The sequence below is a fragment of the Scophthalmus maximus genome, chromosome 19 (assembly GCF_022379125.1).
Source record: "Scophthalmus maximus strain ysfricsl-2021 chromosome 19, ASM2237912v1, whole genome shotgun sequence".
NCBI classification, from domain to species: Eukaryota; Metazoa; Chordata; class Actinopteri; order Pleuronectiformes; family Scophthalmidae; genus Scophthalmus; species Scophthalmus maximus.
This window is the reverse complement of record NC_061533.1, coordinates 6,600,001-6,615,600: the sequence shown is the minus strand read 5'-3', so window position 1 is coordinate 6,615,600 and position 15,600 is coordinate 6,600,001. Positions and strand designations below refer to the sequence as shown.

Sequence of the window (15,600 nt, the reverse complement as noted above, 5' to 3'; positions counted from 1 at the left end):
TTTAGCTGGGTGAAATATTCTTTATGTAAACCTTTGGCGCTCAAGACATGTAACGAAGTAAAACATATGTAGTGGAGTATTTTTTATATATATATAAAATGGAAATACTAAAGTAAAGTACATCAAAGTTGTAATTAAATACATGTTCTGAGAACCCTTTTGTACAATCTTAAAAAAAAGAATATGTTCGACAAATGAAAGTTCTAACCCACCCTTGCTCGTGCAGTCCATAATATGCACAGGTCTACATGAGCACATAGAGTACAAGGCATTATGTCCATTTATGTCCCTTGCATCAGTACCACTTTGTACATCATGTGTGCATCAATCTACTCGCAATATTGTATTTCATATCATGATCCCTGGCAAGCAGCGTAGAAAAATATACTGCACATCTCCTCATGATTGTTGCACGTGCAAACGTACACATCATTACATTCATTGAGCCAGCAAAATATCGGAACGCCTCTGCAATCAGTCTGTTCAAGTCTTTGTGCTGCTCACTCCTCCTTTTGCCTCCCAGCTGTCCTCAAGAGAGCGAGGGGAATAACGAAGGAGGCTGATGTGAGGAGAAAACAGGTCTGTGCTCCAGCTATCCAGTAAACTGTGAAGCAAACCCCACAGTTAAACAAGCACACTGCAGAGGCATTCAAAGATATAGCAAACAAATTAAATGGTGCCATTTCAAAAAAGTTTGTCCCTTGAATGTTAATGAATTAATCTAGACAATGAAATGTTTGATTTCACTAGAAGAGGGCGGAGGACTATTTGTTACAAACAAATCTACAAGGTTTCCTCACCAGAAGATGATACAACTGGTCCCAGTGCTCTGGCCAAGGCGCCCAAACTACGCAGGATCCCCATCACTGTGCCTTTCTGACTGGCCGAGCCTGGAGGTAGACCCACAGCAGATAATCAGGAGCAGTGATGATGAACACATTTATACAATAATCAAATTGGCTTGTGAGTTAAAATAGATGAGAATGAACCGGAGGCTCACCGTGGTCAGAAACAAGTGTGGACAAGCACGGAACTACTATTGCAGCCGCTGTAACAAAAGGAGAAATATAAAATGTGGGAAAAAAAGAAAACTTTCCATTTCACAAAAACAAACAAATCCCTTAGATGTATCTATCATCACATGTTGAAGTCTTTAAAAAAAAATACTATGTGCTTCGGTCAAACAAAGTGAACGTGAACACTACTCACCAAAGGAGTACAACGCCAAGCCGATGTAAAGCATCGTTGTATTCCACGATAAACCAATGAGAATAAATGCTGGGATTAATGTTACGATCGCCTAAAAAACAAGACACACAATTCAGTAGGGAGGACATTTGTGTTGCAAGTGTCTCATCAGCAGCACAAGGGGTCACGTGTGCAGGTCTTTGGACAGGTCTAAGACTCCTACCATACGAACAGCCTTGATATGGTGCCCGGGTTTAATTCTGCGAGCGTATCCCCCCTGGATCGAAGCCATGATGACACCAATGAAGAAGAACATCTTCCCCTGCTGCATACTGTCGAGAGAAAAAAAGATGCAAGGTTGCTGCTCGTGTGCATTCACTAAAACTGACACAGCTTTATCTTTGAGTTTGTACCTTGTGAAGTGGAAGCGCTGGTGAGTCAGAAAACTCAGCGTGAACTCCAGACCAGAGAACAGGAAGAGGTAGCAGAAATAAACAAGGCCCAACACTTGAAGCTTCTGCATTCCTGTAGAGACGTACCCACTCTTCCGTCAGCGTGCCAAAGTTTAATCATGCTTCAAAAAACGGTTGAAATGAGTGTAAGCCTCTTGCCACACACAGGAATCCAGTGTGCGGAGTACTCACGTTCTTTTGAAGGGGGATCTTTTGTCCTGGTAACAGCTGAAAAATGGAACAAAGATACCGGGTTCAGGAGGTTCCTGGAGTCCTCCAACCCTGAGGACGAAGCCTAGGGTGACACAAGAAAAAAAATAGAATAGAACTTCACTGAGTGGAACACTGCCTTTGGCTCACCAAAAAAACAAAAGCTGCATGAGAAAAAGGAACATGTAAAGCAAATGTGGCAACAAAATACAACTGAGTCAAGAGTACACAACATCCAAAAAGTAAAAATGACATATGAAACATTAAACAAGATTTGTGGCACATTTTAGGCTAATTGCACTTCTTAAAGGACTTCTTCTGAATACTTTTGGTAGCCGAAGGAAATCTCTTAACACCTACCCAGAGTTCAGAGTCTCACAAGGAAGAGAACTGTCTGTGTCTACAGGCTGAAAGAGTTTATCTCAGCTCACTCAAGATTCTCTTTCCAAATCATTTTTTAATGTATCCTAAAACATAGCACACAGAAACTACTGCTCCTCGAGCGAAGCTGGGTGTGATCGAGTTCGTCAGTTGGCAGCAGCGAACCTTGACATCCTTCGTGAGCGTCTCTGGCAGCATTAGCCAGATGAAGAGCAAATCAGCGACACTGAAGGCCAAGGCGAGGTGCGCCGGAGCGTGGTAGAAGACGTTTCCCGTTGTCCTGGAGCTGAGGGCAAAGTAGGCGCCCATCAAAGGCCCCACGGTGAAGCCCAAGGAGAAGGCGATGCCAATCATGGCCTGTTCCCCAAAGAAAAAATCATCTTAGTTTCTGTCACACTTAAGACAATAACAAAAGCATAAACTGGCTAATCTGCAATATTAGAAAACACATCCAGTCACATGTACAGCGTCTTAATACATCCAGTTTCAACAACATGCCAACAAATGTGAGTGCATACCATTCCTCGGTTTCGCGCTTTTGGGCAAGGCAAGTCGGCCACGATGGCAGTGCAGAGGCTGACGTTGCCCTTACAAATGCCCCCAATTACCCGAAACAAAAGGAACATGCTGAAGCTCCGGGAAACGGCCCACACCGCATAGGAGGACATCAGCCCTAACTGGAACACAAGGCAGCCAGTTAGACCCGGAGGACTCAGCGTTGACGGCATGACTTTAAATTTTTCCTTTCACAAACTGTGACTCCATGATTAATGATAACATTTCTACAGTCTTGATCTTTTCTAGAAGCTTCCTAATGTCAAATATTACAGGCATTTATTTTTCTTAAGCCAATAAAACACGTAGGTAATACACATATTAACGCCAAGTTTGGTGTTATACTCACTGTGGTAAGAATGAGCAGGGGTCGTCTGCCATGGTGGTCTGACAGAGCACCGGTTATAGGTGACGACAGAAACTGCAGCAGCGAAAACAAAGAGCCGATCAACCCTGAAAGGTAAGTTGAGCAGCACACACAAAATCAAACCAGAGACCTGGAATGAACCCCCCCCCCCACTTTTATTTTTATTGCCATTATTACATTTTTATTTTCACTTGATCACAAGTCCATGAGAGGCAGAGCTCTAAATGAGCTGTCGAGGACGTGAAAACAATTCGATATACCTCCAAACAGGACACTGTTGTATTTCTTTTCCAAAGGAATCCCAACAGCCTCCCTGAACCAGTCCACAACACTCTGCAGAGACTGATACGCAGCATCCTACCGAAAAGAAAAAAACATCACATCACACGGGGACATTATGAAAACCAGGCAGAGAGGTCGATTCAGCATGAGTCAGCTTGCAGATCCCCCCCCCACCACCAGCACAGCCCATCGCTGCAAATCTAATCAGACACGACAATTAGCAAATCACATGATGCCAAAAAGACGCCCCTTTCAATTTGCTTTGTGCAGAGAAACCACACCGTGTAGCCCATAAAAGACATGTAATACACATTTTGGATTTTCAGTTTGCAGACAACTTCTCCTTTTCCCTCTTAATGTGATGTTATTATTATCTGCTCCAAAAAATAATGAGTTAATGCAATTATTTCAAATGTGCATTTGAGGTGATCTGAATGCTCAGAATATATTATTTCTTAAAAAAACGAACCCCTGTTTGTGCATAATGGTCCAAAATGGCAGGCAGTAGAGGTAGAATCAGTGTGAACCCCAGCAGGTCCAGCAGCAGGATGACGAACACCACGTTGAGGACCTTTGAGGAGAACGAGCTGCCATCGTCTTCAGGTTTGTTTACGTCCGACATTCCACCAACTGAATGTTCTCTCGCGACGTTCCTGCTCAGAAGAAACACATTCGGCAAAAGATTAATAAGCTTCTTATCTCTAGCAACAGGAGGGAGGAAAGCCTTGAGGAAGAAACCCCAGTCGTAATAAACAGCTTCACTTTTACAGGTGTTTCACTTCCTTGTAATTTCCCTGAAATGTTTCCTGGAAAGAAAAGTGTTATTTCGAACAAATCATGACAAGCAGCCCCAAACAGACAGGGCTTTACTGAAAGAGGTCACAAGCTAATAAAAAAAGGGTTTGTGTCCCATTTTCAAGGTTCATCATCACAAGTCTTGCTGTTCCGTGAATTTAGGGATTTATAAAAGCACAAATATTAGCTCTGAAATGCAATGAAGTGGAAGAATAAAAAAAGCATTTCACGGAAACACTCAAGTAAAGTAAAAGTACAGAACTTCAGGAAACATCTTATGTTATACCACTGTCTAAACATATACAAGTTATTGTTTGTGGATGAAAAAGTAGTTTTAATCAAGTTTAGCACTTTAGTAATAATAATATAATAATAAGCTTTAATGTAGCATCTTTAAAAAAACAGGGTGCTTTGGCAGACAAAGCAGACATAGAAAGTAGTAATGATCTGAGGTACTTTTACTTCCCTCAAGTAAACTTTATACTTCTTTATACTTATAACCCATTCCATTGCGAAAGGAAACAACTTTTTCCTTCATTACATTTATCTGACAGCTAGAGTTACTTCCTTTCCAGATTAAAATCTCACAAGCAAAACTTGTTACTTTGGGTACTATTTTTTTTCTTGCTCATAACATGTTTGTACCTGAACTCAAGTCAAATCTTGAATTTTAACAATGGCGTTGCAAAAATGACATGTACGAGGAGCTAAGTTGCACGTTGCCGCACTTTTCCCATGTAGTGCATCTCCTGAGTAAGTCATCAGGGAAGAGGGGACTCTGCTCCAGGAAGGAGGAAATAACTCCTGGTTAGTGCTCAGGGCAAACTTTGTGCCCAGGCTGCATGAACTCCTCCGTAAATGGATAGATATATATATATATATATACATATACATATATATGTTTATATATTAAAAACTGAAACCTGTCAGTCTTCCTCTGCTCAAATAGTTGCTTCCGCAGTGTTATATCGATCCAGAGGCAGAGACTTCGTCAGCATCACCTCTTCTCCTTTGGGTTATTATCGACCGAGCGATCAGAAACGTTCGGTTTACTCACAGTTTGTATTTCCGCAGACTCTTCAAACAGATCGACGGATCACATCGACTCGCGCTGCTCTGCCCCCTCTGCCTCTCATCAGTCCATTATTATGAGTCCACACCAGGAAGCGGTGTCCTCTTTCACGTGGATGACAAGAAGCGTCGTTCACCAATGAACGCGCACCGCAATGCTGCGTTCGCGTCGGCTCGTGTTTTATGGCTTCAGACATAAACGGAACGTTATGTACAAACAGATATTCATAACGGCAAGAACCTGACCCAATTTCTGATAAGGCTCCATTTACAAAGGGTTTATAAAATGTAAGTGACGGGTTTATCAATGTTCGTTAATTATTTCACTTTCTGCTTTATAGATGAGCAAGACTGGATTTTTACAAATTGGGCAACGCAGGAAACCTACCAGAGAACCCCAAAGGCCCCAGCTTTACCTCATTGTTGCACAACTAAAAAACATTTTGTTGAGGGGTTTCAGTTTTTAAAGTTTAGTTTTACGACAAATTGATTTTATTTTTTAAAAAAGCTTGTTTTTTTTCTTTCTAAAATTGGATTTTCTAATAGTTTCCAGTTTTTGTATCAGCTAATCAACATACACACACAGGCAAGGTAGTATTCTATCAGGTAGTCTACAAGGTAGTCTATCTATCATGACACTGCATTCAACAAACATTTTCATTATTAACACACTGATTTGAACAGTAAAAAAAAAGAAAAAGGGTTTGGTGTTGAGGTTGATAGTGGCGCAGGAATTAAACAGGTATGAAATAAAGTTTATTTATAACAGTTCACAGTGTAAATATTTTTGCACATCTTACAGTGGTAACTAATGTTATTTAAGCATATCCTTTCATGTTTTGAAAAGAAACACAAATCTAAATAAGATCTTAATGACAATGGGCCATATTATTATAAGTATTATTTATCGAGTTGCACAACTTAAATCCTAGCATAAAAACATTTAATTAGAAAAGGTTTAAAATCTAAAAAACATGAAAAATGAATAAAATTTGTTAACTGGTCGTTTACAAATACGTAACAAAAGTAAAACAGTATGGGACAGTTCACAAAAAACTAAATCTAGACAATCAATAATTAACAGTAGAGGCTGTGGCGGACGTACGGAACGTCATATTCCATGTCTCATAATGTGATGCTTCAAGTCAGAGCTGTTTGTGAGGTTTCGTCCACAAAGGTCACAAGTATAAAGTTTATTTTCTGTAACTGAAGGGCACAGGACTTCAGAAGCCCCACCTGCACCTGGAAAAAAAAATTGAAAAATTGAATTAGGATGGAGTCACATGTCATTTCCCAAACCAACAAGCAGCTGCAACCCAGGTGTTCCAATACATTTTTCGTTAGTTGTTTATGAAATAATTAATCAACAAAAGACAGAAAATTTAAAAATGACTATCATGATTTTTTTGGGGTGTTTAACAGAAAAAATCCTTAAGATATTCCATTTACCAGGACAACGACGAGGAAAATGTAGAAATAAAAAAAGATAGGAACCTGCAAATGATTGTAATTTTTGCTGGAAAGCTTCAATGACTAAAATATTAATATTAAAAGAGGGGTTTAAACCAAGATCACTGATATCGTGTTGGTTTTGTCAAACGTCCTTCTCACTTTCTACATGGTGAGAACCAATATTAAGTTGTGTATGTTCCTGTGAGATCAAATTCACAAGTCAAAATAATCACCTCCCTTAGCGGAATGTAAGCACATGATTAAAACTTAGAGGGAAAAGTTATTAATGAAATCTGTCATTAAATGTGTACATTTGTGTACATTGTGATTAAGATTCTCACTTTTGTGCCCATGTGGACTGTCAGATTCCTTTATGCCGTCTCCCTCCTCATCTTCCTTGCAACGGTTCTTGTTGTCTCCGATTATCATTTCATCTTCTTCTTCCTTCTTGCAAGACCCAAGAGCCTGCGGTGCATCCTTCAGATATTCATTCTCAAGTATTGGCATTTCTCCATAAGGGTCCGTTAGCTCCTTGCCGTTTTTCCGAGTGCAGACTTCTTCTTCTTTGCAGTTTGCAAGTGACACGCCTGCGCTCTCCCCGTGACTCGTCTTCACTTGTACACAGTTGGGCAGAGGAGTCAGCGAATCACTTTTAAATGTAAAAATCTGCTGACTCCTGACGTGATTCGCCTGCATGTGACTTTTCCTCGCCTTCGAGTTAACTGCAAGCGTTGGTTTGTGGGCCAGAGGGGTGCTACCCTCTTCCTCCGGACACTCACCTATAGTCTCATCCCCACTGTGCTCTTTCTTGACCCTCCTCTCCGGATGTGCCTCCTCATGCATCCTGCGGCTGCTGCCCTCCTCCTCCAACACGAGGACACGACGCAGTACTTCTTCTTCTGCTCTAGCGTCAAGCTTCAAGTTTAATGTTCTGTGCTGAAGTGCATTAATGTTTAATTTGTGGGACTCCCTTTTTCCCACCATTTTACCGTATGTTGCTGAGCTCCCCTCCGCCTCCTCTTCTTTTTGCCGTGGGAAAATCACACCGTTGTCCTCACTACCTCTCACTTTAGGTTGTTTCTCGTTTGTCTGCCTCTCTCTCTCTGGACCGATGCATTCCTCAGACTGGGTATCTGCCTTGTTCTCCACATTTGGTTCGAACGTATCTTTCATCATCTGTCCTCTCGCGGTGTCTGGCAAGAAAACAATCCCTGCTTGTTCTTGTGACTCCTGCTTTAGACACGCTTCCTTCATCCTAGGCGTAGTCTGCTTCCCGATGTTAGCATCTGCCGGGTGCACAGCTAGCGTCTCGTGCAGAACTTCACTGCAGTCTGTTACAATGTTGATTTTAACATCCTGCTCCTCCTCACTGTTGTGCTGCTCCAAGTTTGATAACGGCCTCTCTTCGTCCTCCTCTGGCATCCTATCAACCCTTGCCTTTAGCTGATCAAGGCTGACCTGCCCCACAAGCTCATGATTCCTCACAACCTGTTCAAAAGAAGAAGAAGAAAAAAATTAAAAACATATACCCACTTCAACCACATGAAACCTTAACCAAGGACCTAGAAAACATTTCAGGGACTCAGGAATCTGCGTTTTGAACCGATGGAACCAAGGTCTAGATTCCTTCGTTCCTCAGCAATAAACAAAAACATTCCGGAGCAAAGCTCATTGGGGGGCAACATATATTACAGATGTGGTAGAGACTTATGCTTATACACTATCAATGTTTTTCATTTCCTTTTTAAGTAATACGTAATCTGTAAAACTGGTTATTTTAGGGTCGTATCTGGGAAGTTTGGGCTAATAGAGAAACAACAACTGATATTAATATTCATTTGGAAAATATGATTCACATACGCAAATGCCAAGAGTTACTAGTTTATACTAGCTATATAGATTCACATTACTCTTGCATTTACATTGTAACCTACAGGAGATTTGTGAATAACTATGGTTTTGATTCTAATTACTGTAAACTCTATCAATCAGGGGCCAAATTTTTTGTTTGAGGGCCAGATTTGGTCCACAGGCAGCTATTTGCCCAGTGTCCAAAGGGCTCAGTGGAATGGCCTCTGAAAACGTCAAACAAAGAAGCTGCCTATGGTTTCCTTTCCTTTTTTAAATTCCTGTACATTCAAAGTGGATAGAGTATAGTTTCATCACACACAAAGGAATTCCTGTGATGCAAAGAAGGCTTGAGTGACAAATCCTCACCTGATGCTTATCACTCAGGTGTGCCTCCAAGTCGCTCAGCAGAGTGCAGTCGAAGTAGCACAGCCGACACTTGTAGGGTTTGATGTCATCGTGCTTCATCATGTGCAATCGCAGGTTTTCGGCACAGCCGCTGGTGAAAGTGCATTTGTGACAGCGGAAGACGACGCCTTGCAGGTAACGTGACAGCTTGGGGCGACACACCTCTATTGGCACGACACGTTCCTCTGAAAACAAAAGAGTAAAAGAGACTGAATAAAACATGACAGCTAAGGATTGAAGTGGGTTGGGTATAATGAATCCTGACCAACATCTATCCTACCGCGATGCAAGACTATGTGATCGATCATGTTATTCTTGTTCTTGGTCTGGTAGAGGCAGAAGGGGCAGCGGAGGTCCTTCTGATGCGTAGGTTCCGACTGACACATAGAGTGACCAGTCTCCATGTGCATCTCCAGGGTTTTCCTAACAAAAAGATCAAAGAGCAAACAGGTGACGAGAGAGGTCACAAATATCCTGGCCGACAGGGAAGTGACAGGTGACCGTAAAAGTAATTTTTGTCATAGAAAAGATGGTTCCCTGTAACCTCTGAGAAAAACATGGTTCAGATTCAACTGTTTGAAATAAGTGAGAAATAAATAAGTTAAATAAAAGCAACTCCCTATTTTCTATATATTGCACTATATTATTTTTTTGTGTGCGTCTGAACTGACTTTAAGATTCATTTTATGATGCTGAGGTCAACAGTAACTCAATCCTCTTGCACTTTAAATTTCCTCTGTGGCCTTATTTGTAGGATGCCTTCTCCCACGAGACCATTTTTGTGCTTTCTACATCTTATTTAGTGTAATATTTTTAGTTGTAAATTTTTGTAAACTATGTGGGGGAAAAAGGGAGTAATTACAGTAGTTTTCAGAAATACTTGTGTTGGCTGTACTCACCTTAAAGCAGTGAAAAAGCTGCAGTCCTTACACCTGAGGATCTTCTTCCCGTGGCGGTTTAAGTAGTGTCGTCGAACACTGGACATGTGTCCAGTGTTAAAATTGCAGAACTCGCAGTGGAGAAGACCGTTTTCATTTAAGTCTGGTATCTGCTGGTTCACTTTGGACGCGTCACCAGTCTGAGCCATCAACATGTAGTGGTTCAGCTGCCGCTGCACATCTGGAGGCTCCAAGTACAGCGATCCTGTCACAGTGTGACAAACCGCAGACTGTTAGCACACTGACCAAAAGCTGCAAGTGTGTATTTCTCAACAGATTTTGAAACTATGGTTTCTAAAATATAGGATGGACAACTTGCTTTCAGTCATTTCAAGTTCTTCATCAGGTTCAGGCCCACTGTGGTTTTCCTCAGATAGATTGGTAGGCTCCTTGTTGGCCCTCTGAGTGTTATCCTCATCTCGGCTGTCGGTCTCCGTAGGATCCATGAGGACATCTGGGCAACCAGCAGCAACACGCATGGAAATGAAAGAAAACAAATCTAATGAAATATCTTGACGAAAGATTTTTCACAAAACGTACTACACTACATGGAAAACTCAATGATTCAGTTGCAGCATTTATGGTTACGACCAATTTAAAACCAGAGAATGTTCTCAAAATGAACACGGATGACTTCAGCAGCCAATACTCACAACTTTTCTTTTTCCCCTTAAAGTTGCTATTTTTTTTTACAACACACCAAAAGTCAACAATGAGGACACCGTGCCTGTGAGGGCCTGTACCAAATAATACTCGTCTGGATGTTAGTGGTAAGAAACCATCAAAACCAGATGCTACCACATTCATTTATACTACTGGACCTGTAACAACTTATCTTAAAAACCATCGTGCATGTCAGACATTATCTTTAATGTTTTACACACTGATGAATGTAGACAACAAAATCATGAATACATTAATGAATTCTCAGGTGAAAGTAAAGACATCTGATGTATCATAATACCACAGTAAAATTGCCAGTTGTCATGTTTAATTGTAACATGGGATGCTCACCTTGATGTTTTTTCCTAAAATGACTCCTCCACAGGCCCAGGACCGTTGTCCGATAGGAACAGATACCACAGAGGAAAGGCTTGATGGTCCCGGATTTGTAGACAATGTATTTGTTCATGCTGTAGAGATAAAGGAAAAAAACACAAAACCCCCCACAATTAGCTTGTCAATAACCAAATAGATGTTGGGAGTTCTTGACATAACATGCTAAATGAAATTTTCAATTTAGCATGTTGACATTGTACTGTTGAAAAAAGTACTAACAATTCTGTATCAATTAAACTTTAATTGTGTTACCATATAGTATTATTTAGCTCGGTTACACGATTAAAATGTGTGTTAAGGACACTGAAACCAACAGGGGAGCTCCTAATACATATAAGTGATGTGTAATAATCATAAGCAGTATTTTTTTCTATGAGCAAATAATGATGTACCCATTTTTGTTTTACAATGCCGATTGCAAATCTTATCCTTACTTGTGCTTCAATCCTAAGGTAGGCAGATGGTCCAGCTTCTTGATGGCCGCCAGCGCGGCGTGGCTCCGCTCGTGTGAGCGCAGACCCTTCAGCGACATGAATGTCCGCCCACAGTGTCTGCAAGTGCGCTTGCTTTCCTCGCTCGGTTCCGGCGGCTCGGGATCGGCGGGTTTCGAAGGCGAGGGCAGCGGACTCGTTTGCAAACTGAAGGTTTTTACCAGCGCCACGTTCCACCGGGTCAGATCCTGCACGGTTTCCAACAGGGGTAGCTCATCTTGCTGACAGATCTGAAAAATGAAAACACAGCAATGGTCATCGACTTATAAACTTGCTCAAGCATGTGATAAAAAAAAGAAATGGAATCATCATATCGGCAGGCAACTTACTTTGCTAGATGCGTCCACTGATGATGTTGCCGTCATGACAACCGATGCCATTGCCTTCGCAGCCATTGCCTTCCTTTTCCTCCTCGCTCGATGGCGATCCAGGTGACGACACAGCTTCCTAATTCCATATAACTGTTTGCGGCAGTGCGCACATTTGTAAATCCCCGAGCTCCTCTGTGATCTTTGAGATAACACAATAAAGTCCGACTTGCAGTCTGAGCCATGAAAGGTAGTGTAATGGTCAATAAGCAGCTGAGCTGAGTCGAACATTAAGTCTGGACACTTCTTACATTGGACTGTTGCACTTCCCTCAGATTTAGCTTTGGGCGCTTTGCGCTTACGCTTGTTATACCTCTTCAGCAGGTTGAAAGTGCCGAGCGCATCCAACTTGTGCGTGTTCTTGTAGTGACAATACAGGTACTTTCGACATATTGCCGAATAGGAACACATGCCGCACTTGTACGGCAGCTCCTCTTCTTGCACCGACGTCTCAGGAGAGCCCAGCTGTTGACTGAGGTCAATCCCTGGGGTGTTGATGGGCGATGATTTGTTTTTTGAAGAGGTAGACTCCGACACTGAGCTCCGGGAGCTGTGATGAGGCCATTTTTCAGTTTCCGTCTCGGATGAGTGTTTAGAAGCTGCCGGCTTGGCCCAGTTGTGTTCCCGCTCACAGTGCATTCTCAGTTTTAACGACGTTGCATGAATTTGTGGACAATTTTTACACATGTACCCCCTTTCATTGGAACTTTTCCCCCTCGAACACCTGACCATGTCGGTCACGAGTACTTCATCCGTTTTAAGATCATCTGCCCTGGCTAGGACGGTTGGATGCTTCATTTGGCAGTGAGTGAGAATCCCATGGTAGCTCGCATTCACATAGTCACAGCTTGGACACTTGTAGACTAATATTTTGCCGTCTTCTGTCACTGCACTAGACTCCGATACCTCAGGCGTGTTTTCTGGTTGCTGAGTTAAAGGGCAGTTGGGAGACGTTGGCTCGGACTTGTTTGTGACCTGCTTGTATACCTGTGTGAAGTATTTTATGTAGGCGTTCTTTCCATGTTTCTTAGCATAATGGCTCCCGAGATGCGTCTTCGTGAAATAGTAACGCGGACACAGGACACACTTGTATACACAATCCTTAACTCTTGAAAAAGAAGAATTCCTGTGGTGAACACGCACGTGCCGACTGAGTGCAATTTTTGTGCTGCTACTGTAACTGCAAAGCTGGCACCTGTGCAGGAAGGAAGCCTTCGACACTGATCCGAGAGTGCTGTGGGCATTGGAATGTCGTAGTTTTCTGACAGCTGATGCTTTGGGAGCTGGTCTGAGCCCGTTCGGCACAATGTTTGGAACAGTCCCATCGTGGTCGTTCTCACAGTGGCTGTTCAGCATCTCCGGCGTTGCAAAGATTTGAAGGCAGGTTTTACACAAGTACCCACTGAATCGCAAACTTTCACCTTTTCTCGTCAAACAGCTGCCCCAAATCTGTAGATGCGTTTCATCCACTTGGTGACTGTCTGCCCTGCATTCGAGGTCAGGATGCCTCATCTGGCAATGAGTGAGAATTCCGTGATTGCCGCTGTTGACGTACGAGCAATACGGACAATTGAAGACATGCGCGCGCCCCGGAGTTTTAGTTTCGGCTTCCGGGTGTTTGATTCCACAGTGAGTTTTGAGGCCGTGGTGGTTACTAAACGTTGCAGGGCAATGATGGCACTTGAGCATGGTGGGAGAGTCTGTTCCATCATGAGGTGAACCAGGTGAGTTGCCAAATTCAAGAGGCACTTGGTAGGCGTCAAAAAACTCGGGCGTTTCGTCCTGGTCGTCCGCAATGTGGCTGTTTGCACTTGGCTTCTTGCTGGTGATGACATTCAGGACTGAGCCGTCGTCTTTCACAGACCAAGGATGAACAGCGCGGTAGTGGCTCGTGATACTCGACATGGAGCTCCCTTTGAACGAACATGCTCTGCACGAATACGTCTTGGTTTCGTTCGGCCCAAATCTTGGGGAGGGTATGCCGCCGTCAGCGCCGTCACCGCCGCCAACGTCACCAGTGCGCGTTGTTTGAGATTTCCTCTTCCTAGAAAGGACTATGTCAGGACCGACATATAACCTGGAGGATATGCACTCAAGGCTCTGTTTATTTTCTGGGTGTTTTTCCCGGTAGTGCTTAAAGAGGTCAGCTGCATTTTGGTGAGAGAAAACACACCAGTCACAGTGATACCCTGACCCCAACATCCCGCGTTTAAAACACACTTTCAAAATGTCGTTCATCGAGTTGTTTGACCTGTGAATTTTCCACATATGCCTCCTCAACATATACACATACGGAGTGTTGTATGCGCATCTGTGGCACTGGAGGATCCTCTGAGCTTCTGTGGCCGTCAGCGAGGAGGACGCGGAAACTGAGGAGCAGTTGGCGAACTTTTTCACTTTTTTCTTTTTGTCCACTTTTTTCTGAAGGGACGCACCATCATCTTCTTGGCTTGCCGACGATTTTCGGGGCGATCTCCCCATCTGACTGAGAAGCTCGGACGTATGCTGATGGATATATTCGGCCTTTACTGCAAATCCACGATGTATTGTGAAGTAATGCTTCACTACTATGGCCACCGTCTCGTGTCTGTAGTTGCAAAAGTGGCAGAAAAACCTATTTTCGTCGCCTCCGTCCATGAGGGGAAGAGGTAGATGAGAAGAAGGGGATGACTCTGTTGTTTGAGATTTTGATTTTTCAATGTCGTTATGAATCAAAGCAGTGTGTTTAATAATACATTCGTGGTTGGTATTAATACCCTGGTGAGCTTTGGCTTGATGGTTCAATACTCCTTTTAAAGTTGGATTTCCGTAGTTGCACTTTTGGCAGTAGAACAGGTTTTCTGCACACGCATAGGGATTCAATCCCACACTGGGAGCAACCGCGCCGCCATCCTCCTCGTTTTGCGTTTCTTTTTCCCTCCACACGTCAACTTTTTTACGAAGTCTAGAATCGGATGATGCAGTGCTTGTCGAGGTCTCGGCGTCACTTCGCAGTTTCTGTTTTTGCACCTTTACGTTGTACAAAAAGACCTCCTCTCTACAGGTGAGCCCATGCATAGCATGTTTCATGTTGTGATGGGCAACGACGCTTCTGATGTTGGTATTGGAATAACTGCAAGACTGGCAGTAAAACACTTTATCTGGTGAACTGGAGTATGAACTGTCCATTCCTGACGACAGTGCCCGGCTAGATTTGCGAGGTGGCGTCTTCGTTTTCTTTTCTTTCTCCGAGTGAGTCTCAGAAGTGTCTGGTGTGTGCTTCAGATTCTTAAATGACAAAGAAATGTTTTGCTGCGATGGCTCCGCTTTTTCGCTTTGAGAAGAATTGGAGATGTCCGTCTGAGGTGTAACTGTCACGGACTTCTCAGGCGTCGCCTGTGACGAGGTATGTGACGTGACAGGGGTTGACTGCTTGATTTTGTCGATTGTGACCGCCTCATCTGGATGCTTTTTTTGATAGTGGACATGCATGACGACAACTGACTTGTGACTGAACTCACAGTTGTTGCACTGATACAAAAGCATGTCTGCTTGTCTGGAGGTGGGACTAAGGGGTGAGGGTGTATTTCTATCTTCCTTGTATTTTGTATCTGCGTTTTTGGGAGAAATCCATTCTGACCTTTCTGAGCCGAGCGCTGTGTCGCATGTGTTCAACTCCGACGATCCCTCTTGGCATCTAGTCGCTGAGTATCTGCAGTAGAGCAAGGAATTACCTGCTTTGTGTGTCGAGTGCAT

The 15,600-nt window shown here is 43.0% G+C and overlaps 2 protein-coding genes across 2 annotated transcripts in view; both read right to left on the bottom strand.

The window, feature by feature from the left end:
- Positions 1-67: 67 nt before the first annotated feature.
- On the bottom strand, positions 68-5,435 carry mfsd10 (major facilitator superfamily domain containing 10). Its single transcript, XM_035641170.2, has 13 exons — positions 5,288-5,435; positions 3,905-4,088; positions 3,414-3,510; positions 3,136-3,239; positions 2,750-2,908; positions 2,397-2,588; positions 1,833-1,935; positions 1,602-1,713; positions 1,412-1,520; positions 1,210-1,300; positions 1,001-1,048; positions 801-890; positions 68-604 (listed from the first exon to the last, which is right to left on the bottom strand). The coding sequence occupies exons 2-13, from the start codon at positions 4,055-4,057 to the stop codon at positions 501-503; spliced, it is 1,362 nt and encodes a 453-aa protein (XP_035497063.2). The 5' UTR covers positions 4,058-4,088; positions 5,288-5,435; the 3' UTR covers positions 68-500.
- Positions 5,436-6,035: 600 nt separating this feature from the next.
- The window catches only part of LOC118314611 (zinc finger protein 462), an 11,458-nt gene continuing 1,893 nt past the window's right edge, over positions 6,036-15,600 (bottom strand). The window contains exons 3-11 of the mRNA XM_035641163.2: positions 11,827-15,600; positions 11,441-11,727; positions 10,962-11,080; positions 10,267-10,401; positions 9,909-10,152; positions 9,290-9,432; positions 8,971-9,194; positions 7,095-8,241; positions 6,036-6,543 (exon numbers count right to left, since the gene is read on the bottom strand). The exon at positions 11,827-15,600 is cut by the window's right edge and continues 1,277 nt beyond it. Of these exons, the coding sequence (XP_035497056.2) occupies positions 6,413-6,543; positions 7,095-8,241; positions 8,971-9,194; positions 9,290-9,432; positions 9,909-10,152; positions 10,267-10,401; positions 10,962-11,080; positions 11,441-11,727; positions 11,827-15,600 (6,204 nt within the window). The 3' untranslated portion in view covers positions 6,036-6,412. The remainder of the gene's footprint in view (positions 6,544-7,094; positions 8,242-8,970; positions 9,195-9,289; positions 9,433-9,908; positions 10,153-10,266; positions 10,402-10,961; positions 11,081-11,440; positions 11,728-11,826) is intronic.

What these genes read in the sequence shown, in the direction of transcription:
- mfsd10 (XM_035641170.2), bottom strand. Translation starts at nt 4,057, where the DNA reads ATGTCGGACGTAAACAAACCTGAAGACGATGGCAGCTCGTTCTCCTCA. An exon ending in AAGCGCGAAACCGAGGAATG is followed by an intron (nt 2,589 to 2,749) that starts GTATGCACTCAC and finishes TTTGGGGAACAG; the next exon opens with GCCATGATTGGCATCGCCTT. An exon ending in CACACTTGTTTCTGACCACG is followed by an intron (nt 891 to 1,000) that starts GTGAGCCTCCGG and finishes GTCTACCTCCAG; the next exon opens with GCTCGGCCAGTCAGAAAGGC.